Source organism: Centruroides vittatus, unplaced genomic scaffold, assembly GCF_030686945.1.
Source record: "Centruroides vittatus isolate TY-2023 unplaced genomic scaffold, ASM3068694v2 contig_349, whole genome shotgun sequence".
Taxonomy (NCBI): domain Eukaryota; kingdom Metazoa; phylum Arthropoda; class Arachnida; order Scorpiones; family Buthidae; genus Centruroides; species Centruroides vittatus.
The window spans coordinates 561,625-589,305 of record NW_027122172.1 but is presented as its reverse complement, the minus strand read 5'-3'; the positions used below and the strand labels follow the sequence as shown (position 1 = coordinate 589,305).

Sequence of the window (27,681 nt, the reverse complement as noted above, 5' to 3'; positions counted from 1 at the left end):
AGAGTGAAAAACAAGGATGGTGAGAAACTAAGGAATGCCATCGAACAAATTCCACAAATCAACACAAAGATCAAATGTCATGTGGCTGGGGGACGCAGACCAAGAATAATCTTGCTAAACGTACCTCAATCGGTGCAGGAGGATCAACTTATAGAAACCCTATACAGACAAAACGACATTTGGGATAAAATTGGGAAAGAAGACTTTTCAGATAGTTGTAAAATAAGCACTGTTATTAGTAGAGGCAAACTAAGAGAAAATTGTAAGCATTATGTATTATCAGTAACACCGGAACTAAGAAGAAAAATAATAAACACACAATACCTCTCAATCTCATGGGCCAACATTAAAGTCGACGACTTCATTCCGATTATAAGATGCTTCCGCTGCTGCAGGTTTAATCACTTTGCAAGTGAATGCCAAGAGGACACAAGATGCAGCCACTGTACAAAGGCTCACAAACATACAGAGTGCCAGAATAAAAACAGCACACCCTGTTGCATAAATTGTTGCAAATACAACAGAAACCAACCTCCAAATCGTGAAATCCCAACAAATCACTATGCATTTCATAAAAGTTGTGAAATATTACAGAGATTTAAAACAAGGAAAGTACAGTTAACAAACTATGGGGAGTAATCTAAATAATAATAGTACTCAGTCAAATACAAATACACAGAGTAAAATTAAAGTGATACAAATTAACACTCAACATAGCAAGGCTGCCACCTCTGAAGCACTGTTCGTCGCAAACAAGTATCAAGCGGATATATTAGCTCTTCAAGAGCCATATTGCTACGACAAGAGAATAGCAATGTACGGGAAACTACAGGTGATAAACAACATTGATCCAAGCGAAAACCCAAAATCTGGCTTTGTTATTCTAAATAAAAATCTCAATGCTCAAAAATTGAGTAATCACACTAATAGGAATTTTACCACCATCATGATAAATCACCAAAATATATCGATAATTATGATTTCATTCTACTGTTCCCCATCTGAAGAAATCTCAGATTCACTAGAAGAACTCAACAAAACTGTACAACATCTGAAAAACTTTCCAATATTGATAACAGGGGATTTTAATGCCAAGTCCTCGATTTGGCACAGTCCAAAAGAAGATCCAAGAGGAACTAAATTGGTAGAACTAATGAATAGCCTCAACATGGTGTCATTAAACACAAGTACACTCCCAACCTTTACGTCAACTACAGGAGAGAGTTGGATAGATGTATGTCTAGCCAATAGCCATCTTAATAGTTTCAACATTCAGTGCAACACACTGGATGATCACACGGCAAGTGATCATAACTATATAGACATTAATATTATGGTAACTGGGATACAAAAGAGCTATACAATTAAACAAAACACCAATTGGGATAAATACAAAAATCACATTAAGAGAAACTGGAACTGTGAGAACATAGTCAACATACGAAATACTGCGGAACTAGACAACAAAGTGGAAGAATTACATAAAATCATATATTCAGCTTACCATCATGCCACAACGGTTAGGACAGTAAAACATACTACTCCATGGTGGACGGCAGATCTTACGGCACAGCGGAGAACACTCAGGAAAACGAGAAATAAATTTAGAAGAGAAGTTAACACAAACAGGAAAGAAACCCTTAGGCAGGAGTACCTGAAACAATTCAGGGAATATAAAACAAATATTAACAAGACAAGAACTGAGTCCTGGAGGAGGTTTTGCACAAGCCTAGGAAAAGATCAAATATGGTCAATTCCATACTATATTGCAAGGAAAAAGACAAAACAAGCTAGGATTCCGGATAACTTACTTACCAAAATTAACAACAATGAAAACTCAATACAAAAAACGTACGAAATCATTACTAGTGAACTCTTCCCAGAAGATGATCCATTATTAGACGAAAGTACACACCAAGAAATTAGACAAAATAACAACACTGAGAACCTCTCTGCAGACGACACCCCTTTCACCGGACAAGAAATTTACAAAGAATTTAAAAATCTTAAACTGAACAAGGCACCCGGTCCTGATTGTATTACACCAATTATGGCAAAAATGGCATACGAGGCTATACCAGTCACATTTACAATCATTTTTAATAAATGTTTGGAATTCGGATTCTTCCCCACCATTTGGAAGAGAGCCAATATCAAATTCATCCCAAAGACTGCAAATCCAACTAAACCATCGGACTATAGACCTATATCCTTATTATCAGTTATAGGAAAAATACTGGATGGCTTAATGGTGAATAGATTACAATACCATTGCGAGAGTAACAATTACATAGATAAAAATCAGTTTGGATTCCGCAAAGGGAAAAATACAATAAGTGCTCTAGACTCACTGGTCACATACATCAAAACAGCTAAGAAAAAAGGGGAGCATACTCTATTAATTACTATTGACTTCAAAGGGGCGTTCGACCACGCATGGTGGCCCGCCATCCTGGAAGCGATTAAACATACAAAATGTCCTAAGAATATTTTTAAGATGGTCGAGAACTATTTAAAGAAAAGAGAAATTTTCATAATCAATAATGGTAAAACTTATCTTAACAAGGAAATAAAAAGGGGCTGCCCCCAGGGGTCCAGATCTGGTCCCTTCCTATGGAATCTCATATATAACAGTCTACTGAAAATTGAAGGTACAATACCAAAGGAGTTTAACTGTAAACTCCAGGGTTATGCAGATGACACGCTATTAGCAATTACACATAGTAACCAAAAAGTTCTTCAGAACAGGGCGAACGAAATTCTTGAGAAAATCTCGCAGTGGAGTAAAATGATGAAACTGAAAATTAACTACGGGAAATGTCAGTGCATAGTATTCCCAAAATCCACTCCGCTTAAGAAAGCACTAATAATTAAAATGGATGATCAAAGAATCAGGAACAGCACAGAGATTAAATATCTAGGTATCGTACTAGACAACAAGATGACTTGGAAGAACCATGTATATTACATATACGATAAGACTGTCAATACTATACACTCTCTAGCATCGATTGCAAGGAACAAATGGGGCTACGATAGTAAGGCATGCAGGTTACTCTACACGGCGGTAATTGAACCAATGATCACCTATGGATGTGAGATCTGGGGGGAAGCGGTTACAAAAACACGCATTAAAAGAAAACTTCTTTCAGCACAAAGGAAGTCTGCAATTTCGATTACAAAATCTTACAGGACAGCCCCTACTGACTCCACCCTTGTCATTGCAAACCTCCCACCAATTGACCTCATCATCATAGGAAAGGTCTGGCAATTTCTACAACTAAAACTATCATCGGGACGCATCAATAGGGAAACATACAACAGAGAAACAGAAAAAATAGGGGTCAAAGAAGAAGCAAAAAATACAGCTGACCACATACAGAAGTACAAACTGGATAAGGAACCGCAGGACTACGCATACCATCCTAGCTTCACGATCGACGAACACATCAATTTGAACGAAAGCGCTATAGCAAACGGATTATGTATCTTTACAGACGGATCAAAGTCAGGAGCGGGAGTGGGAAGTTCCATAGTCGTGAAAAACAAAGACAAAAACATCTACCAGGCTAGATATAAACTTCAGAACCACTGCACAGCAAATCAAGCAGAATCATATGCAATCTACAGGGCTCTCAATTGGATAAATGAAAACAGACAACACCACAAATTCAATCGGGTAACGATCTACAGCGATAGCAGAGTGGCATTGCATCAGATTAAAAACATGAACATCAAGCTGATTGCGGTTAGAGAAAGCATTAACATACTTAAACACCTAAGAAGTAAAATTAGAATTAATCTAAATTGGATAAAAGGGCACGCAGGTACTCGAGGTAACGAGAGGGCGGATCTTTTGGCTCGCTCGGCTCCGAATTGGACAAATAACTACAATTATAGTTACACTCCCATAACTTGGTTAAAAAAAAATATCAAGGAATTCATCTGGCAAAGGTGGCAGAAGAGATGGGATGAGGGCACGACTGGAAGAATAACACACGAATACATTCCAGACGTCAAGCAACGTAATAAATTCGAACATTTAATACCCAACTTCAACATAACCCAACTGTTGACAGGACATGGGAACTTTCGGAATTACCTCAGGAGGTTTATTAAAAAGACAGATGGTATGTGCCAATGCCCTCTGCAAGAAGCAGACACGCCACAACATATCATTTATCTCTGTCCAAACTTTACGAACCAAAGGAAAATTCTAAGGAAAAAGGTAAATGATGAAAATGAACTTTGGCCATGCGAACTGAAGAAGTTATTTAATAACAAGAAAATATATGCAGCCTTTAAAGAGTTCGCAAAAAGTATTTACATCCTAAACTGAATTCTCCTACTTAGTGATAATAACAATATAGTCAGTCGATATACGTTGCGCTTACAGAAATTTGGTATTAACTATGTTAATAGCCTTTTGTTGTACATATGTAAATAGTCACGCCTTGTTCACTCCACGCGCTTAAATTTGTATTTCAACAATTTTTATGTTCCTCGTTCTATTGTTATGTAGTATTACCTAGCACTGTAGATACGATGTAAACGCCATGGAACTCCATGGTCCACAACTATCTTTCATTCTTTCCTATCCCCCTATCCCTTCACCTTCACCTTAACTCTTCAAACTTTCCTCCGTTTTTCCTTTTCTTATTTCTGGGCTATAAGTATGAGTGAGGCCCATTAATAAATTTCTGGACGTTATAATGTATGTGATTTTATTGTGTTTGTCAATGAGTGTGATGTCTGGTCTGTTGTGGTAAATTGTTTTATCCGTGATTATGGCTCTGTCGTAGTACATTTTGTGCGTGTTGTTTTCCAATACTGTCTGTGGAATGTATTTGTAGTATGGTTCGTGAATGTCTACTAATTTGTGTTTGTTTGCAAGCTCTTGGTGTATTATATTTGCGACTTGATTATGTCTGTGTAAATAATCTGTTTGTGCCAAGAGCTTGCAACCAGAGGTGATGTGTTGTATAGTTTCTGGCATGACGTGACATTTTCTGCATGTGTCATTTGTGAGTGTTGCATCTTTGAGTATGTGTTTTCTGTAGTTTTTAGTATTTATGACCTGATCCTGTATGGCGATCATGAATCCTTCCGTCTCCCCAAAGAGGCATCCCCGAGCTAACCGGCTGTTTGACGCAGTTTTGTCAACAAAATCCTGGGCCAGATCATAAGGATGCCTGCCATGGAGTGCCTTTCGAGCCCACGATTGCTTAATGGTGTCTATGCTTTTTACATGTTGTGTTGTGTCCATATGATGTGAGTGTAAGTTTAATGATGTGTTATTTGAGTCTGCTAGAGTTACTGCTTTATGTAATTGTGATGTTTCTTGTTTATTATTATTATTATTATTATTATTATTATTATTATTATTATTATTATTATTATTATTATTATTACCATCGAATGCAATCAGTTTTTCGTGATCACTGTGTTATAAATAATTGCAACATTGACAAAAACCGTAAAAATTCTATTCAAAGAAAAAGACACATATAACAGAAAATTCAAAGAAAGCTTAGCAATAATAAACTAAAAAAATTGCATAAACAAAAATCTAAGTGTAAATATAAGTAAAAACTGGTTGAATATATTATAGTTTAATTTTTCTATCAAAATACCACCAGAGGGCTTTGATTCATCTCAAAACCACTCTATGTGATTATGCAAATGTTGAGTATAACGAACAATAAGAAATATCACTTCATTCTGCAATGTCCAATTATACCAAACAGTTGAGAAGAAATTTACCCGAAAGAACTTTATAGTGAACTTAACGAGCCTAGAAAATACACATTCATTGTCTCCGATAAGAGAATAGAATACAACCAACTGTAAGTTTTTGTTCTACTTTGTGTATTTTGATACATCGCTTTACCATTTTAAACAGATATAAAAGAATTTTATAATGGTTCTATAACCACCTTATTCTTCAAGTTTGTGATGTACAGACTTAAGCGTGTACAAGTGCCATATCGGGGGGCAAAAAACTGGTATGTGTAAAATATATAATGTGTATTTTAAATTATTTACGCAATTTATTTGTTAAAGTAATTTTAATGTTGTATGTCCTATTCTTGTTTTTAGTTGACTGATGAGGGGCAAAAGCCCGAAACGTATAAAATTAGTTACCATATCAACTAAATAAAGGTGGAGTCAAAAGCCAAGTGATTGAGTTAATAACACGATCTTGTGTTTAACAATTCGAATAAGCAATCTAGCACAACACGGTTTCTCTACGACTGATTATTATTATTATTATTTTAATGATTTTAATATTATGTTTACATTTTTATTTTTACCAATTTTATATGTATTTTTACATTTTATATTTTACAGGTATTCCTTTGTTATTTAATTTTTAGGCTATTTAGTTTATTTAAATTTTATATCTTTTATTTAATTTTTAGTACATTATTTAAGAATCCAGTTGTCATTCACATAACTACCCTTCTCAAAAGTGAAATTGCAACACCATGAAGAAATGTGCATAGCCACATGCACATTGCAGAACTGGTAAAAATGACTGATATATACAAATAACTAAAAGAATGAACAAAGATATGCAACAGACACATGTTTACTCAATAACAAATATGGTCCCCACAAGCAGCTATACAGCCCATTATATGGCAAGGTATACTATCAAAGAAGTAATTAATGATTGTCTGAGATATCCCTTGCCAAGCTGTGGCACACATGTTGTCTATGGTATGTGGTGGTGGTCCCAGGTGCATCATCTCACATTGGACAAGATCCCACATGTGTTTGATGGGGGAGATCTTCTGAGGCTGCCAGGTAGGGAAAAATGTGAATTCCATTCAGACTGCTGAGAGTCTGCAGTGTGATGTGAAGTTAGGCATTTTCTTGCCGTAACACCATGTTGGGTGCTGCTTGCTCCAGTGGCCAAACCGCAGACACCGAAACCAATGTACATCAAAGCTGTCCACTGATTAAATATGATGCCTGGTGTGGGGTTGGTATGATGCATGACAAAAAGGGCTGGAATGTAGCATTCCCTGAGTTACTGCAACACCCGTCTATAGCCGTCATTTCTCCGCAGAAAGAAGTGGAATTCATCCATAAACAATACTTGATGCCTTTGTAAAATAGGGCTGGCAGAAATACAGTATTAATGTAAAAACACGTAAACAGATAATAAAAATATCTTCTTTACTCACCATGTCCAATCACCAGAAACAAACTATTCTCCACAGCAGAGACAACCTTTCTTTAGAGGCTACGCCTCTGCCAAATTATGTAAAACAGTCTAAAATGTCCACAGGTGACAATCCCTTCACAATTAAAAATATAAGATTTCTTTGTAAAATAGGGCAGACCTTTCTTTAGAGGCCTTTATGATGCCATTCAGTGATCCACGACAGCAAGCTAGGTGTATAACTCTATGTTGAGCAGATAATGGTACCCCTATTGCTGGTTGCTGTGTACCCAACTTCATGCAACCTGTTGAGTGGACATGGATGCACCTATTGATGGCAACAAGTGGCTGCAGATGTCATGTGCTGTGATGAATGGGTCCTGATGGGCATTTTGGTGGATCTGCTGGTCTGTGAACTCTGTCATGCGCCAGTGCAATCCATTCACTCTTTGGCATGCTCATAGATGTTTCTGCATCCATCATGTCACACATTGCTGGATGGTACTCATGTCAAGTACTATCCAGCAATATATGACTCAATATGCATGGCAGCTGTATCAACAAAGCAAGGTAGTGCAACTATAGGATATGGTGATATTCAGCTATCTATAATCTCTGAGGCATTTTCTACATTTTTTGAAAGTTCAGTTACCAGGAATGGTCACTGACAGCATTTTCGGTATAAGTCAGTTGCTGGTCTTTATAGCCTGAAACTGGGTCTGCAATTTCTAAACCAAATTATTGCCATAATTAATCAGACTAATAAAATGCTATGTTAATGATTAACTTATTAAGTAATTTGGAAATACAGGTAAGCATTGGCATTAAATATTTATGAATTAATTTAAAATATTCTGAAAGTAAAGAATTGGCCTGGAGTGAGATTGAATCTGCAACTCCCATGTACCTGGGATTTACTACCTGTCTGCTTACAACACAGATGCTTATCACATCCACAATCCACATGGTGAGCAGACAGATTGAAACCCAAGAATTTTTCAGGGGTGGTCCATCTGAGTGAAGATCTAGTGAACTTCTTTTCTAAACTCCGTCTCGTTGAGTTGGTTTCTGCATGTATCACGATTCAATAGTGATCCAGATTTGATGGAAAGTACACCTCCACACTCAATTCAGAGAATATTTACAGTTTATTTACAGAACAAAATACGTAGAATGTACAAGTTCGACAACATAATATATACAGGACAACAAAGTGTCGTGTCTCACATATTGGATTGGCTTCCAGGAACTATTAAACTCTGGAGAGGCCTCAGTCAACTTGTGGAGTTGGCTCAACTGCATGATCAGCGCAGTCTCCGCCACTAACCCGTCCCTGAGATGTTTACCAAAGGAGAATACTCTCTCTACACTCAGTGGGCTTCCCAAGTGCCTGAAACTACCGTGTACCAGTCTCTTGCCCTTCTCCCCCTCTTCTCCCATTTGGTCCACAATTTAAGGTTTTTTTGGACAGAAACTTACAACCAATCACAAACCATTCTTTCGTGAACAGCTTACACTTAGGTCTGCTGTTATCCAACGAGAGTGGAGCTTACATTAACATCTGCCACTTGTTTACATTTAGTAGTTTTTTTTATATGGCAAACAGCCTATCATCTGACCACAGGTGGGACCGATTGACAAAGTTGGCACTTCCTTTGTTTTCCCTCTCTGTTTTCCTGTTTACAAGTCAACACCTTACAAGTGGTATATTACCTGACTGCAGGTGGATCCAATTGACAAGGTCATGCTTCTTTTGTTCCCTCTCTGCTAAAAGGCCAATACTTTACAATCTGGATGTCAGACACCATCCCTCACCACTCCAATGTGTTCCAATGTGGGCCTGGCTAAACCATAATTGGCTTGCTAAAAAAAGCCCTCTTAGCATAATCAGGGCAGAGTTAAATAAATAAAATTAAGAAAATCCAGAAACAAATTGCTTAATTTTCCTGGCAACATTTGGAGGAGTGAGTTTTATATACGTATGGTGGATGTCGCGCCAACAATTGTTCCAACTCAAGAGAAAAATTCCCACAAAAGGTGTTAAAGAACGTTTTATTTTTTTGCAAGCACTTTTGACATAGTAATCATGTACATTGATGATGTGTACATTGTCCTCAGGCAGTAATAAAATCAAACAGATTTTAAACAGATTTTTAAAATTAAAACGATAACAGCATTAACTGTTTGGAACATAACATAACAACTTTAAGAATAAGAAAATTTAAAATATTAATTTGAAAAACAAGTAATGTCGATGCGGATGTGCCTTAATTTGCAGAGAAGGGGGTAGATACGGAGCTAATGTTGATGTTTCAACCATTTGTATAAATTAATTCAAATTCTTCTGGGCAATTGGAAGGTAGGGGAGTTGCAAGGAGACAGCAGCATGGTAAAGAAGGCCTCCCAAATATATACCAGCCTTCCTTACAGGGCCTGAGTATCATTATCATTCCAAAGTGGAGTGTGAGGTGCTGCACAACCAACTTGGACAGTTTGGTATCACAATGCCCCACTGCAACAGAATGCTAGTGCTCAGATATGCAGTTGACCAGCATTTTGGTGGTTGTGCCTATATAATGGGTGTATAACCCAAATATTGGGTTTCCCAAGGGAATGGAATATACACCTGGTTTTTCCAGGATTAAAACCGCATCTCTGTCATTACATAAGTGTTTTCTCAGACTTGGGTGTGAGGCAATGGTTAAGAGAAATGCATTTTGCCTAAATATCCGGCAAAAAATACAGTGGATGACAAACATTTTTGAACTATTGCAAAGTTCTTCTTCAGGTCAAATAGTTTTGAAGCATTCTAAAACTATTTGACCTGAAGAAGAACTTTGCAATAGTTTGAAAACGTTTGTCATCCACTGTATTTTTTATATGTAATGCACCAGTAACAGGTTACGGAAGTGAGAATTTTACTCTGGTGTTGAGGTAAAGAACTCTATCCAGCAAATCCAGACTGTGAGGTAGCCACAAAATAGAAGAGGACAGAGTACTGTCAAGTCCCTTGGACTGTGCAAGGTGGTGGCAGGAAAAAGGGACTTTTTAACTCTGTTTTGGATATGACTGTATTTGGCGATACCATATCCTGCTGCACATACCGCAGCGCAAATAGCCTCCAGCTCAATGTTGGTAAGGTGTTTTTTGGAAGGTTCTAAAAAGGTCCTTCTGATTCTGAAATCTGATATAATGAATAGCAGCAGAAACTAGAGAAAAAGTTAATAAACAAATCAACACTTTATATCACTCAGTAAGTAAACTTTAATGAATCCAGTAACATTTTTGATCCAGTTTGATGGATGGTTCTTTAATTCTACATGCAATAAGCTAGAACCTGTGTATATAAGTTTGTGGTTTTATAAAAAATTGTACCAATAAATTGTCATTAAGTCAGACCCTACTTGAGATATGACATGACTCCCTTTATCATCCCATCCCATCAGCCTTTAACCACCAAAATTTAATTGCATCAATCCCCTAATACACTAACTTCCCTGCAAAATTTCAGAAAATTTTGACAGGAGTTATTAAGCTTCAAAGAGGGTGAACAAAATTGTGCCCACACACACACTAACATCGATGAATACAGAAAAAATCCAGCAACGAGAATTGCATTACTTTCCTGGCTGTTATGAGATTTTGTTATAAAAACTTTTTATATTTTTAATTACTATAAATGGCAATAAGCTTAATTTTGTGGGTAGGGATGAATTTTATAAAAAAGTGTAAATGTTAATAACAAATAAAATCTTCATTAAGTCTAACTCCACCAGAGACATGACCTATGACCCTTCTCTATCTCCCCATCCCTAGACCTTTTACCACCAAAATTTAATAGCATCAAGCCCTTATACACAAGCTGCCATGTCAAACTGTTTCTTTATCTTCATCTCATCCTGAGTTATTAAACAAATAAGACTCCAAAACACACCACACACAATTCTTTTGTTTTTTTTTTTTTTTTACTTTTTTCGGTTCAGGAGATCTGAAAACATGGAGATTGCAAAAAACTCAGAAGGTCAAGGTTGATATGATTCCAATACTTTCCCTTGTTATGTATACATAACAGCCAGGAAAGTAAAAACCTCTGAATTTTGCAATAAATCTCACATAAACCCGTAACCGGCGTGAAGTACAAAAATTTGTCCGAGCAAACGTTTTCAGATCCCTCCCGGGTCCTTCTTCGAGCTACAAATTGAAACTTTTTGCATTTCTTGACGTTTCAGTCTCCCAAGTCCAAAAATGTAAAAATCTTGGGGAGGGGGTAATTTTTTGACTGATTGTCATACTTTCTCTCTGTTATGTATAACAGCCAGGAAAATAAAAAAAATATCTTTACTGTTTGACCATACAGCTAAATAAATGATAATTTTTCCATTATACAGTAGTAACGAATACTCTGCTTTTTTATTTTTGGATATTTGATTTATTACTTCTAAACTGTTATAAATTAAAAGTTGATCCCATATTTCAAGGTCAAGCAAACTCCAAATATTAAATTTGATTGATTCTACACTTACCTTATCAGAAATATTTAATTCATAAAATGATGTATTTATAAATATAATTTGGCTGATCAGCAATTCAAACTCATCAAAATATAAGAGATTATTCATAAGAGTCTATACTTATGTAGACAATCTAAGCAATTACATATTTTCTTCTATATCTTATCCCATTTTATGTGGAGTCAATTGTATTTAATTAATGAGTTTCTTCCACTGTATCTGATTTGCAGTCATCTTTCCTCAACCCCAATTTCTTTAATTTCCATTTCAACCATATCCATTCATCTCTTCTTTGGACTTCTCTACTTTACTTTCCTCTGTCTATGACTTGTCTTCTGACACAACTTTCATCCATTTTTATGGCATGCCCATACTAACTTATTACAGCCTTCCTTATTGTATTTTTTTGACAGTATCAATAATTTTGTCTTCAGCTTTCATTAACCCATATATTAGCACTTTCATTTCTGCTACTTGTATTCTTCTTAAGTTAGCTTTCTTTAGTGTTAAAGTTTTTGTACTGTAAGTTATGAATGGTTGCATGACTTTCTCATATACTTCCCCTTCAATTTAAGTGATATCTTTCTATTGCTTGAATTCAACCATTCATTTCTTGTTCGACACCTTTGTTGACCATTGAGCTAAGGTAAGATAATCTAAAGCTGTGCATTTCCTTCAATCTGTTTCCTTCTACAGTTAGATTCTGATTGTTTCTTTTTTTCCCCCCATTATAGCCATATATCCTCTCCCACTTTTGCTAACTTTCAGACCTTTTTCTTTCAGCTGTTTATTCCAACTTTCTAGTTTTTCTTGTACTCTGAATAGAAAAATGTTGTCTGTAAATAATATGCTCTGTGGTATTGCTCCTCTCATCTTCTCTGTTGCATTACCCAATGTCAACTATATTTTATAGTTGTTATTCTCTTTTGATTTATTCCACAGTTTTTTGTAAATAGTACATTTTGATATAGGGTGTCCAAAAAGTTACTGTGCAGTGAGAAATCTGTAAGGATGCATATGAGACCTGTATGTCTGTGTCTCATGTTTCCACTTTGCAGCAGATGGTGTTATCCCTCACAGATATTTTTGTTTTTGGACTACACTTTTTGGAATACTTCTTTGCAATTGCATAATCTCACATAGAATCTGGCTCCCTAGGTCTCGGGGTCTCGGTCCCACAGATTTTGGAGCCAATAAGGAAACATTTCTGGCACTTACTGTAGGAGAAACTGCAATATCACACAAAATACTTCACTTTTATTAACACGTTGATTACCACGTTACTTTTCGAGATTCCAATGTAAAATGCCAACTTAATTTAATTATATTATATTATTAAAAACTCTAATTAGAGTACATAGTAATAATCAAAAAGCATATAGAATATGTTTTTTTTAATAAAAATTATCTTACAAATTATCTTGTAGTTGGCTTATGTAAAAGAAGGCTCTTTGCTAAAGCCAAACTATCAGTTAATTCGTGCACAGACACGATTTGATTTGTTGTTTCGCTACAGCCAAGTCAGAGATATGCGTCTAAATTCGTTAGTAATACAGTAAATCAGATATAGAGTCGAGTGCATCACATTTACGGCTTTCTTGAATGTGTTTTAATTTAATTATTTTTATAATCAAATTATACATATACATATATATATATATATATATATATATATATATATACACAATGCACAAAAACTGTTTCAAAAAGCAACTTCTAAAATAAAACTTATAAAGTTTAGAGAAGCATTCGTCGAGGCGTTGATTGGAGAAGAGATTCAACCAGTTAAAAAAAAACTTAGATTGCAAGAGCTTCATTATTTACAGAGTATCTCATCTACCAAAAATAAACAGCATCGGACAAAGCCACGTCGAATTTGTACCAAAGCTAAAAAATGCCGAAAAACGCGTTATTTCCGTCCAATCTGTCCAGAGAAGCCAGCCCTTTGCGTGGAATATTGTTTTAAAAATTATCACAAACAATAAAAATATTCTTTTGCTTTTGATTTTGAATAAACTTTTTATGATTAAATTTTCTGTTCATTTATTAATAAATGTTCTGTTCATGTAAGCCAATTTGATTTTTTGTTCTTGCCCCCGAGGTTATCTATTCATATTTACACGGATATACTACAAATTGTATCATAGCTGCACAAATATGGCAAGGAAAGAAACTACAATATAACTCGTAGTTGGCATCCTAGGCAATAATGCAAACTACAAGTTATATCGTAATTGGCAGTTAACGTGTTAAAACTTTACTTAAATCTTTTTGACTGTACTTTTCAGCTGGAACAGGAATCAATAGATGACAAGAATAAACTATAAATTAATTCCAGCAACACTTTACTTCAGTATACAAACATTTTCAGCCTTCTTAATAACTTGCTTTAGATCTTACATACTTAGTCTATAAAAAACAATCGATATTTGATTTAAGGAATGCATGTGTTCCAAATCATATGTTAAGCAAATTTAACATTTAAAAAAATATTTTTTAAACTTACAACCAAACATCATTTAATGTGCATTCTTTAAACTGAACATAAATTTTTTATACACTGAGTGTATAAGACCTGAAGCAAGCCTATTAAGAAGACTGAACACATTCCTGTATCAAATTAAAGTGTTGCTGGAATTATTTTATAATTTTTTCTTGTATAAAAAGTTTCTTTGTTACATTACAATTAATTCATCATCTTAAGCTATTCTTTAGCATACATTTCAAATATATTTAAACGAACATACCAACTTCTCCGGCGACATTTCTTTCGGATCCAAATAAGGAGCCCGTGAATTTCATTCCATCTTCAAGAATCAGATGAGCCAACATCGTGCACTGTAAACATAAATATCAATTTAATTAATCTAATTTTATTTCTTTCTCCGACAACTTTAACAAGTACACCTCTCTGTTTACTTGGCAATTAAAATAAAAAATTTCTATTAAAATCCTAGTACTTTTGGGCTTAATTCTTAAACCTTAGCACTTTGGAAGGCCTGAAAGTATTCAAATTTAAGAGAAATATTTTGATTTTGGTCTAAAAATAATAATAATAATAACAAAAAAAAACAGTGAAGTGTAAATAAATAAATAAATTAATTAATATTAGAAAATTATCATAGATTATATATAAATTCTAAAAAGTTTGTTTTTTACTATATTAAAATTACTACCATTCTTATTCAAAAACAACCTTTTTAAAGTAACTTAAAAACCATAAATATGATGATAAAATATTATATAAATTAATATATCACTAAGGAGTATAAAAGCTGATTGTAAAACTAACAAAATATGCTATTACTGGCTGGTCAGCAGACTAAGACTATGACAATGCAAATGCAAGTGACCGAATTTTTCTATCATGGGATCTTAGCGAGTGAGTGGATATAATGTCACCTTATGATGTTTCTTGCTTTCTCATTCTAACTGATCTTGTCATGCAATAGCATGAATTTTTCCCTTTTGCTTGAATGGGTGGAAAAAAATGAGCCAATGACAATATTTACTATCTCTACTTCAAGAATTTTTTTTAAATTGCTTATCCCATATTTCAGGATATCTTTTTTTTTTTGTAGAAAATCTGATATAATGAATAGCAGCAGAAACTGGAGAAAAAGTTAAACAAATCAACACTTTATATCACTCAGTAAGTAAACTTTAATGAATACAGTAACATTTTTAATCCAGTTTGATAGATACTCTTTAATCCTATGTGCAATAAGCTAGAACCTCTGTATAAAAGATTTCTGACTCAAAGTTAAAATATCTTGTTCATATTCATATTCATTATCAATACCAATGTAGTTTTTTACTCTACCTAAATCTTTCATTCTAAACTTATCTGATAACTTGTTTTTAATGTCAACATAACTTGTCTATCTTTACTGCAAACCAAAAGATCATCAACAAATAATAAAATGTAAACTGTCAAGTCATTCTCTATTTTAACATACAGACAATAATCATATTCACTTCTGCAAAAATCAAGAGTATTCAGAAAGTCATTAAAACATTGATACCATGCACGAGGACTTTCTTTTAATCCGTATAATGATTTATTTCATTTATAAACTCTATCGGTACCATCTTCGTAACCAATTGGCTGTTTTATATAAACTTGAGACAAACTTTACCATTTAAAAATGCTGTTTCTACATCCGTTTGATGAATATTTAAAGAATTTTGACAACAGTAAGATAATAACAACTTTAAAGTCGGCATTTTGGCAACAGGGAAGTAAATGTCATCGATACAATCAGTTTGTTGAAAACCTCTAACTGCTAATCTGGCTTTATATTCACTTTCACTCTTCTTTCTGTGTATCCACTTTGCATCAATTACCTTTTTGTACTTGGGAGGCTTGCTTACAAGTGTCCATGTATTGTTTTCACAAGACTGTCTATCTCAGAATTCATTACTGCTTTCCATTTCTTTGATTCATCACATGTCATCGCCTCCTGAAAATTTCCTGGAACCATAACATCACAGTAATTAACATTTATACAGTAATAACCAAATTCTTCACCAAAATGGAGTGGACACTTAATTAGTCTTCCTGATCTTTTTTCTTTCTTCGTCATCTTTTATCTCATTAAAACAACTTCTTACACAATTACTGGAATGTATACTCTACACTTGGGAGTCCAGTAATAACACTTTAATGAAAAAGTAACATTTTCAACCATACCCCGGTCTTCCTCAGGTTTTTAAAACCAGTAAGGTTTGAACTTGAAATGCAAAGAACAATATTAACAAATTATTTTTTAAAAACCTATGGAACAACATATTAAAAGAATAATATTATTACAGTACTGCTCTACTCACTACTAACACCGGGTACTATAACTATCACTTCAAAACGAACCTGTTACCGGTGTTCCTTGCAAAAATCGTCTCAGGAGCGTCTCACTAACGTTTTCAAACTTATAACAGTTCTTCTTCAGGTGAAGATGGAAGATTTGAAAAGATAGAATAGAATGTTTCAAATCGAACCGCTTCGTCGAATTCCGTCATGGCTGACATACGCTGTAGTGTCCGGGTGTTGGTTATCGTCTGTGCGCGTCTAAAAAGACTTGCCAGGCCGATGAAATGTTGATCTCTTCTTTTTGGTTGATGCAGATATTATTAAAGCTCATTTTATATATAGCGACCGCTTCTAACCATTTTATATGTTCCGGGTGGGGCGTCGTTACGATGATTTTAGCCTTATCTAGTTCTGCCTTGATATCTTGATCAGATGCGTATATACTTAGCGCCGTGTTGAGTTTCCGGTGTTGTAGGTCAGCTTGGTGTTCTTTTAACCTGGTCTTTAGCGAGCGCTTAGTGGAACCGATGTAAACGAGCTCTCTTTGCCATCTGTTGTCCATTAGAGGGATAGAGTACACTCCATACATTCTGTTGGGATCCGAAGGGTCTTTGCAATTTCTTAGGATTTCGGCTATTGTGGGGCCTCTCCGATACGCTATCTGCATTTGCTGTTTTTTGGCTATTTTTCCATATACTCCTCTAACGTATGGGTTGTATGTGATAGGAAGCCTTGTTAAATCTTTTTTGTTAGCGCTGCCTTTTGCTTGTCCAGCGGATGCGTTTCCTTGGTGATGTTGCCTGGTTATACGCTGTATTAGGGAAGGGTATCCATTGTCTGTTGCAAACTTTTTAAGATAAGCCAGTTCTTTGTCCAGAGCTTTCTTAGTGGAGGAGTAAGAGGTTGCTCTTCTTACTAAGGTTTTGAAAGCGGCCGCTTTATATGAGAACGGGTGGCAGGATCCCTTAGGTATGTATATTGGAGTTGCCGTCGGTTTTCGGTAGACAGACGTTTGGATCGTAGATGCTTCTATTTTGATGGCGATGTCCAGAAAATGGGCCTCCGTGCTGCTTATCTGCTCCACATCTATGACCAAGCCATATGGGTTGTTGTTGACAGTTTGTACAAAGGCCGCTATATCAGGCTCCGTCTTCCATAAAATGAGTACGTCGTCAACGTATCTCTTATAGAGCAAAAAATCCGGAAGATACCGTGGGATGACTTTACTTTCCATCTGCCTCACCACCATCGGCTAGCCAGCAAATGGATGAAAAGGAACGATATTATCCTCACCAGAGCTGATAAATCAAAATCTTTGGTTATTATGAAACGGAGCACATACCAACGAGGACTGCATGACTACATCAATATCACCCAATGTGAACAAGAAAACGATGACGTTGTAGATAAACTGCAGAATAGGGTGAAACGCTTCGTGGCCTCGAAGTTAGCAAAACGTCTAGCCTTACAGGACTTAATAGTAGACTCACCGGACACTCCTAAGCTCTTTGCGTACGCTAAAACTCATAAAGAAGGCCAGCAACTTCGTCCAATAGTAGACAAAGCAAGAGCACCTACAAGAAAACTAGAGAAGGCTACCCACCAACTCCTTTCGCCAACCTTAGAAGATTACCCTTACACCATTGCAAACCCAGAAAACCTCATAGGCCTACTGAAAAATCTACCTGAGTGTCTGAAACTTATCACAGTCCTTGATTTTAAATCACTATACCCATCGGTGAAGCTCCCTGCAGTTTTTTGCTCCCTCAGAGATTTCTTAATAACATACGTTCAAGATCAAGCATTCCACCAACATATACTAGAAATGGCCCATCTGGTCTGTTACAAATCGATCTTTGCTTTCGAAAGTACAATTTATAAACAGACAAAAGGCGTCCCCATGGGTAGCCCAGTATCAGGGAACCTATGTGAGATGGTGGTGAGGCAGATGGAAAGTAAAGTCATCCCACGGTATCTTCCGGATTTTTTGCTCTATAAGAGATACGTTGACGACGTACTCATTTTATGGAAGACGGAGCCTGATATAGCGGCCTTTGTACAAACTGTCAACAACAACCCATATGGCTTGGTCATAGATGTGGAGCAGATAAGCAGCACGGAGGCCCATTTTCTGGACATCGCCATCAAAATAGAAGCATCTACGATCCAAACGTCTGTCTACCGAAAACCGACGGCAACTCCAATATACATACCTAAGGGATCCTGCCACCCGTTCTCATATAAAGCGGCCGCTTTCAAAACCTTAGTAAGAAGAGCAACCTCTTACTCCTCCACTAAGAAAGCTCTGGACAAAGAACTGGCTTATCTTAAAAAGGTCGCAACAGACAACGGATACCTTCCCTAATACAGCGTATAACCAGGCAACATCACCAAGGAAACGCATCCGCTGGACAAGCAAAAGGCAGCGCTAACAAAAAAGATTTAACAAGGCTTCCTATCACATACAACCCATACGTTAGAGGAGTATATGGAAAAATAGCCAAAAAACAGCAAATGCAGATAGCGTATCGGAGAGGCCCCACAATAGCCGAAATCCTAAGAAATTGCAAAGACCCTTCGGATCCCAACAGAATGTATGGAGTGTACTCTATCCCTCTAATGGACAACAGATGGCAAAGAGAGCTCGTTTACATCGGTTCCACTAAGCGCTCGCTAAAGACCAGGTTAAAAGAACACCAAGCTGACCTACAACACCGGAAACTCAACACGGCGCTAAGTATATACGCATCTGATCAAGATATCAAGGCAGAACTAGATAAGGCTAAAATCATCGTAACGACGCCCCACCCGGAACATATAAAATGGTTAGAAGCATTCGCTATATATAAAATGAGCTTTAATAATATCTGCATCAACCAAAAAGAAGAGAACAACATTTCATCGGCCTGGCAAGTCCTTTTAGACGCGCATAGACGATAACCAACACCCGGACACTACAGCGCATGTCAGCCATGACGGAATTCGACGAAGCGGTTCGGTTTGAAACATTCTATTCTACTTTTTCAAATCTTCCATCTTCACCTGAAGAAGAACTGTTATAAGTTCGAAAACGTTAGTGAGACGCTCCTGAGACAATTTTCACAAGGAACACCAGTAACAGGTTCGTTTTGAAGTGATAGTAATATTATTACACTTCATGCGAATGTACAGTAATGAATGATTGACACACCGATGTTGTAGCGTTACAAACGGTAATTTGTAAAACTTCACATGTACTCGCAAGCACTTTCAACAGCTTACAGCTGCCATCTTCAGGCAAAAATTGAATACTGTAATTTTTGAACAGTTAGCTTTTTAACAGACTATTTAAATTACGTAAAGCACGTGGATGGAATTCCTTATACATATTAATATTGCAATAACTATTATAGGTGTAGAAACATGCTGTGATGACGTAATAACCCCAACCGTTAAACAGAGGCTTAAGGAGCATCGATACTCAATAAAAGCTTGGATACTACTGTGCTAGCAGCTTTCGCTAAGCATCAGCAGGTCGACGTTCATTGGGACAAAGCGTCTATTATTAGGGCCACGACCAACAAACAAATGCCGAAACATCTAGAAAAGCTCGAAATCTACAAAGCCCACATTAACATGGGTTGCATTAACCATAGAGACGCAGACGGTTTATCCACGGCATGGAAGTCGTTTTACCGAAATGCATAACGTTCTTTCTTGTAATAGAAATATTTTTGCAGCAGTATTTTTTGTTATTTTTATTTTTTATTATTACTACAATATTTAGCACATGCGCTGTTTGTTAGTTTCTAATATACAACGGCATTTTTGCTTTGGAATTATTTTGAATTTTAAATATTTGTAATGCTTGGGTTCTTTTTTCTGCATTCTTTTGTTTTTTAGTTCGTTTTAACTGATGATGGCTGTTTAAAACAGTCGAAAACATTATTATTAAATGTTTTTATTGCTGGAAATTTAAGGTTTTTGTTTTTTAATAGTTTATTTTCCAGTAGCTAGTTTACTTATTACAACTATTAACCTTAATATCTAAATCCAGCAATCTTTAGTTTAAGTTTGACAAATGTTTTCAATCTAATAATATTCCAACGAGTCTAGCATTTTCTTTTTTTAAAGAATCCTTGCTGCGGTCGTATAGAGCGTCTTCTATACGTATCAATTGTGCCAATGCAGAAAAGATGAGTTTTCTGGTTGTTCTAATGGCTCTGTTTAAGCACATACTCTGGACTTTCTGAAGTAAGGGTTCGTTTCCGGGTGGTAACTTGATTTTGAATATCGACATCGGAAGCAAATTATTTCTTTTACATTGGGATAGGAATTCCAATCTGGCTCTGGCCCTAGTTAGGGTGATGAGCGTACGTTGGTAGTTGCTAGCCGGCATCGCTAATTAGACAAAATATATAAAGGAACAACACCGGAGTGAAAATAAATGAAAACCAACAACTTTAGTGCCTTTGACCGGTGTGCTTCTCTCTTCTTTCTCTGTAAAACGCAAACGTTTTCGAACCTCGTTGGTTCTTCGTCAGGCGTAACGGAATTCTGTTCGACAAAATTTTAGAAAAAAATTTGCATTCTGGAACGCTGTCGCGTGTAGCCGATGTCGTCATATTAGACTTGCGCGATGTGAGTATAGCGCTACGTCAGGGATCTGTTGAGAAAGGCTTCCCAAGCCAATGATAAGATGATCTCCTTTTTAAAATTGATGCAGTGCGTGTTACTGCGGGTGTTGAGTAAGATGTATATAGCTTCAAGCCATTTGAGGTGATCTTGTCGAAACGTGGGGTGAATGATTGCGGCACGGGTGAAAAGAGGCTCTATTTCTGGATCGGATGAATAGACTGCTAGGGCGGTGTTTTGTCTATGGTGTAATATGTCCGCTTTGTGCTCTTTGATCCTCGTCTGTATGTTGCGTTTGGTGGATCCGATGTAGATGGCTTCGCTGTTATCTCTGTGGTCGGCGATGGGTATAGAGTATATTCCCGGAAGTCTGTTTTTATCTGGAGCGTCTTTTCCGTTCCTAATAATATTCTACTTTCTATTATTCTGAATTTAGCTATCTAGCTGAAGCAGCTCTAGCATTTGTAAGTAATTGTAAGAACTAATTTGGTTGTGGTCGTACTCAGAACCTCGACCCCAACGGTACGTGCTCCGTGCCAACACGGGGTAAACTCAACTTGCCGATCTTGAACAACCAACAAATACCAATTTACAACCAACATACCATCTATTCAGTGGTGATGTTCGAAATATTTAACAAAGGGTTCGCTAGCAGAAAATTTTTCCCTAAGAATCACCGACAAACAAAATGGAAGTTTTGGCTAAAAATAAATACAATACCTTTTCTTGCGATATATCAAATAATCAATGGTGTATTTGAAACGTAAGGGGCCCTGGGCAAAGACCAGGTAACAATAGTATATTAGTGCTGTCGACCTTTTTTTCCCCCTTCTTTTTAGGCAGAGAAATTTTTCACCCCGAATGGCACTGCTGATAATAGACAAATGTCATTGTCTATCGAAATACAATATCCTTTTTATTTCGCTGTCCATAGCCCAACACGTTTCACAGCCATCTTGTATTATCTTGCACGCATGACATTGTGGGATCTCTCTTATGACTGAATCTAGTTTCAAGAACTCTCTTGAATCGATCACGATTAATCCTCGTTTCGGTCGAGAGAGATTGCACCAAGGCATAGTCCCCGACCTTGCTCACAATCTAGATTAAAATGCTCGGTGCGAATGGGTAGGTATAAGGCTCTAGTTTAGTAGTGTTACAGAGTATAATACGTATATTTTAATATATTTTTTAAAAGAAACAAAACCACTGAGAAATGTTAAGTGTGTTTAACAAGGTTCGGGAAACTGAAAATTTTACCAACGAGTTTGGCCAAACCTGTGCAAACCCATTGAATATCACCACTGCATCTATTCTTTACTTGTTGATGGAAAAAAAGTGTGATAAGAAATGTGCAGGATCAGCGCCGGATTAAGCCTCTAGCGGGCCCTAGACAAAATTTAAATTGGGGCCCCATTTAAATAAGTTGCTTTTAAACAAATATATAATGTGACATTAGCGTAGCTAGCATGGGTGACACCCGGTGTAGATATCGTGGTGTCACCCCAAGTCACACCGTAGTGTCACCCTTTTTAACTCTTTTATAAAACACTATTGAATTGTAATATCTTTGCACTCAAGCAACTTGAACGCTACATCGAATATGCGATGTTGCGACGTATAAGTTTAGATTTAGAAATCAAATCATACCCATCCATACATCAGTACTACCACGAGAGGCGGTCCTAGAAATATTTCTAGATGGTGCGAGGATCTCATGGTGTACATCACTTCTGATGCACAGGTGGCTGTTGACTTTTTTTTTTTTTTTTTTTTTTAGGTTACGGCTAGTTGAGCGGAGCTTAGTAGGAATTGTTTAATACAGCCTTTTCTGTCCTGTCGAATTTCTTAAATAATTTTTAACTTGTTTTGGAACAGAGAAATCTTCTGCCCTGAAGCCGGGCCCCTTTGAATTACGAGCCCTAGACATTTCTCTACTTTGCCTATTCGATAATCCGGCCCTGTGCAGGATAGATCAGCAAGGAGTCATTAAATCATACTGTATTAAAATCTATTTTAAATATATTGTTAAATTTTCAAATCAAATATTTGATGAAATTCTTTAATTCATCTATGGATGATAATATACAAACTTTGATATTATACATTTAATATTTTCTTGTTTTATTAATTTCATAACATGTTAAATCAAAATATTGTCAGTTTTCAATATAAGGCAGCGACAGAAATTAAATTACAAGTCAAACCTGTCTATAACAGAATCCCACAGGACCAAGCAATTTTTTGTAGTAGATAGGTTTCCAACTATACTTCTTACTGTAAACTGGATGAATTATAATTCTTTCTTCCACAAAAACCTTGACAATCCAGTGTTAGGTGTTTATACAACTGCTAACGTTTTCAACCCCATCAGGGTCTTCATCAGGCACAGCACAAAGGTAGTTTCAAATGGCAGTGAATGGAACCAAGAAACTGAAGCAAATTCTATTCCAATTTTTGAAATCATGGAATTGAAAGATAAGATAGAACATTATGCTCGAGCTAGGATGTTATCTACACATGTGTACAATTACGCCTGCCAATCGTTGGATGTAAAACGAATTAATGCAATATTAAGTTATTTGTGAATGCGCACTTCCCTCATAGCAATATTTCCAGGCTTGCAAGATGTTGATTGCATCCTTATAGTTGATGCATGTGTTGTGCAAACCCGCTTTATATATCTCTAGGGTCTCAAGCATTCTGAGTTGGTGCGTGTGGTGCGACATTCTAATTATACGAGCATTTTGGAGGTCGGCAGTGATTCCCTGCTGTGTGGCATACGTTGCCAGTGTGGTAGATAGTTTATTGTTGGCAATGTCGTACCTGTGTTCCCGGAGGCGCTGATGGAGGGAGCGTTTGGTAGAACCCACATAAACCAGACTTCTATTAAATCTGTCGTCCCACAAGGGAACCGTGTATACGCCCAGTGCGTGTTTCATGTCCAAATTGTCCTTCTCATTTTGAAGTAAGCTGTATACTGACCGCGGCCTCCTGTAAGCTATTTTGTTTCGAGTGCTGGATGCGATTTCTCTGTATATCGCATCTAAGTGGTAGTTATACTCAACTATTTTTCTAGACACTAGAAATTTCACATTTTTCTACAACTATTATCAAAGGATCTTATCCCAGCTTGTGGGTTGTTACGAGTATTTCCCCATGTGTACTTGCGTGCTATGTTGTACACTATGTTTCTATCATAACCGTGTTGCGATGCCACTTCCTGGATACGGCTAAGCTCGGCCACCGTGTCTTCATATTTCGAGTTGTGCGTGAACGCACGCTTAATTAGTGCCCTAAAAGCCGCTATCTTATACAAATATGGATCCTCAGAGAAAGCTGGGATGAACAGAGGTACATGGCATTTTTTGTAAAATACCTTATGGGTGGTCTATTGTCCCTTATTTGAATGTCCAAGTCGAGGAAATGTGCGGAGATGTTGCTTTTTTGTTCCAATTTAACACTTAGCCCATACCCATTGCTGTTCATTGCGTTAATAAACCTATTGATGTCCGGTTCTGCCTTCCATATGATAAGGATGTCATCTACATACCTCCTGTAAAGGAGGATGTTGGTAAGGAATGAAGGGATGATTTGTTGTTCAAGTCTCCTGATCACTAGTTCGCATAAGTCACCCGATAGTGGGCTGCCCACGGGGACACCTCGTTTTTGTACATATGTTTTGTTATTGAACCGGAAAAAGAATGAGTAACAGAGGATGTGCGCCAATTCTAGGATCTGCCTGCGGTGTGGATAGGCGTGGGGTCGGGCTAGTAATACATCCCTGATCTCGCAAAAACACGGTTGTATTTTGATGGACGGGAACAGTGATACAAAATCAAGAACGATGATACAAGCTGATTCGGTAGTGTTGAGAAACCTCAAGGACTCCACCAGTTCGATCGGGTTCCTGATAACCCAAAGGTACGCCTTCATTTGGTCACACACCAGTTTGTGTATGGCAGATTCCAAAGCCCTGGTGGGGGATCTGGCCTTATCTAGGACTGGTCTGAGAGAGGGTGGGTCCTTATGAGTTTTGGCAAAGGCAAACAGCCTTGGCACGTCGGGGGATGCCACAACCGCCCTACGCAAGCCCCACTCCCCAGCTAACTTGGTTTGTGTGAAGCGCTTCACCCTTGCCTGCAGCCTTTGGAGGTATCTATCATCCGTGTTTTCACAGTCAGTGTCATCGATGTATCGTTGCATCTCGCAAGCCTGGAAATATTGCTATGAGGGAAGTGCACACCCACAGATAACTTAATATTGCATTAATTTGTTTTACATCCAACGATCGGCGAGCGTAATTGCACGCATGTGTAGATAACATCCTAGCTCGAGCATAATGTTCCATCTTATCTTTCAATTCCATGATTTCAAAAATTGGAATAGAATTCGCTTCGATTTCTTGATTCCATTCACTGCCATTTGAAACTACCTTTGTGCTGTGCCTGATGAAGACCCCGACGGGGTTGAAAACGTTAGCAGTTGTATAAACACCTAACACTGGATTGTCAAGGTTTTTGTGGAAGAAAGAAGATAGGTTTCCATTGTATACAGATTACCTACTACAAGTAAAATGTCTTGCAAATAAATTGAATAGGTCCTTGAAGTAATTGAACTAAAGGTTCAATTACTTCAGGAAAGACATGCAAAACACTGCTTTATTCTAATTTTAACTTATCTCGTCTACTAGTACTTTATCAACTAACAGGACCTATTGTACTGGATTTATGGATGCAGCAATTAGGTCTTACAGATCAGAAATAATATTGTTTATTTAAATCACCTGTCGATCAATTCCTTGATGACTTCTATTTTCTGTTCTTTTTTCATAATTATTATTTGTTTGGTTTAGTCACCTTGAAGTACAGTAGAGCGTCGATAAGTGGAACGTCGGTAAGTGGAATGGTCGGAAAGTGGAACGATTTTCAGTCGGACTGTCGTGCTGAATCGAATGTTTTTGATACTAAATTTACTTCTAAAGTATAATTTTCATGTTTTATATTCTTTAATATATTTATTTTGTTTATACAAAATGCAGAAATAATTTTTAACGATACGATAGCCTCTATGATTATTATAAAAATTTTCGTTAGGCTTAAAATCGACGAAAATTCAACACGAAGCGACACGCAACGGAGAAAAATTCAACAGGAAGCGATACGCAACGGAGAAAAATTTGAACATCGGACAGGTTAATGTATTTTTTCGTACAAAGTCGGAAACTGGAACAAATCATTAACTGGAAGGACCCCAGTCCCCAATTGGTTCCACTTATCGATGCTCTACTGTATTTCCAAATTATTATTAATTAAAAATGTTTTAACATTATTTAAATTTCTCTTATAATTTTTAACTTTATTCTGCATTTTTTGTTTAGTTTTTTATTTTTTATTATTTTTTGCATACCTGTTCTTATTTGTTCTCTCTCTTCTTCTGGAAATCTCAATAATAAATGTTCCGTGAATACTGTGATGTCTTCAATTTTCATTATTTCTTGTCCGTTACAGGTGATTTAATACAATCATCAAGGATCAAGGAGCACAAATACTCTATTCAAAAATGCCTTTCCACTACGGCATTGGCTTCTTTTGATGACAACGTTAGGGTGAACTTTGATAATGCACGATTAATACAATGGTGTGAGCACCGGGGCAGCCTAAAATATCTCAAACAGCTGGAGATATTTAAAGCGTTCGAGAAGGGAATGGCCATCGATTTCAAAGAAACGGACTCGTTGGCAACTGCGCGAAAAAAGTATTTTCACTTACGGAACTAATTTGTAATAACGCAAATCACACCTAATGCGCATGCCCGACATAGCTCTTTAACAAAAGGGCTACGTTGGGCAATGCATTACTTCAAGATGCAATTTTTGAATTTTTTGGAATCGAACCCGATGACGACCGTTTAAAACAGTAGAAAACGTTCGTTTGGGAGTAAATTATTGCTGGTGTTTTTGGTAATTACATATTTACTTTATCAAGTTATTTAAATAAACAATATTTATTCAATATTATTTCTGATCTGTAAGACCTAATTGCTGCATCCATAAGTCCAATATAATAAGTCCTGTTAATTGATAAAGTACTAGTAGACGAGATAAGTTTAAATTAAGATAAGGACACAAAGGCATATTAACTAACCACTGCTTTATTCTGCTTAACACAATGTTGTACAGTACATTACTCGTAACAAAATAGGACATTTAGGTTTTGGAATAGTAGTGAAGTAAACTAGTTTGCATTGAACTTCCCTTACAATCACATTCTTCTGATAACATTTTTGCTTTACCATCCAAATAAAGAAGCACTGAGTCATTTCAAATAAGAGCAAAGTGCTGAAGCTCTGTGTTGTGAAACTGAAGACTTGATTCTGTGCAAGGAACCACATTAACATCAGACTCCTCATCTTCATCTTTATCTTCTTGATGCTAATGATCATTCACAAAATGCACTATGTTCTCTAAATCATTTTCAGTTTCAACTTTGCTGTCAATACTTATGTAATCTTCAGCATGGATATTTGCAAAGTTAACATGATTTAGATTTTCCTAAATATAGCTTCGTCAAAAA

General features: G+C 36.6%; 3 protein-coding genes across 3 annotated transcripts in view; 1 reads left to right on the top strand and 2 right to left on the bottom strand.

Moving 5' to 3' along the window:
• The window catches only part of r (carbamoyl-phosphate synthetase 2, aspartate transcarbamylase, and dihydroorotase rudimentary), a 186,212-nt gene that overhangs the window by 150,210 nt on the left and 8,321 nt on the right, over window positions 1-27,681 (bottom strand). Inside the window, exon 2 of the mRNA XM_067269235.1 lies at window positions 14,430-14,520. Within this exon, the coding sequence (XP_067125336.1) occupies window positions 14,430-14,514 (85 nt within the window). The 5' untranslated portion in view covers window positions 14,515-14,520. The remainder of the gene's footprint in view (window positions 1-14,429; window positions 14,521-27,681) is intronic.
• LOC136974492 (uncharacterized) lies at window positions 16,734-17,741 on the bottom strand. The gene has a single exon (XM_067269403.1). It carries the CDS (start codon window positions 17,739-17,741, stop codon window positions 16,734-16,736), a length of 1,008 nt encoding a protein of 335 aa, XP_067125504.1.
• Window positions 17,817-18,857, top strand: LOC136974491 (uncharacterized). Its single transcript, XM_067269402.1, has one exon. It carries the CDS (start codon window positions 17,817-17,819, stop codon window positions 18,855-18,857), a length of 1,041 nt encoding a protein of 346 aa, XP_067125503.1.

Coding starts and splice junctions, on each gene's coding strand:
- LOC136974492 (XM_067269403.1), bottom strand. CDS start 17,741: ATGGTGGTGAGGCAGATGGAAAGTAAAGTCATCCCACGGTATCTTCCG.
- LOC136974491 (XM_067269402.1), top strand. CDS start 17,817: ATGAAACGGAGCACATACCAACGAGGACTGCATGACTACATCAATATC.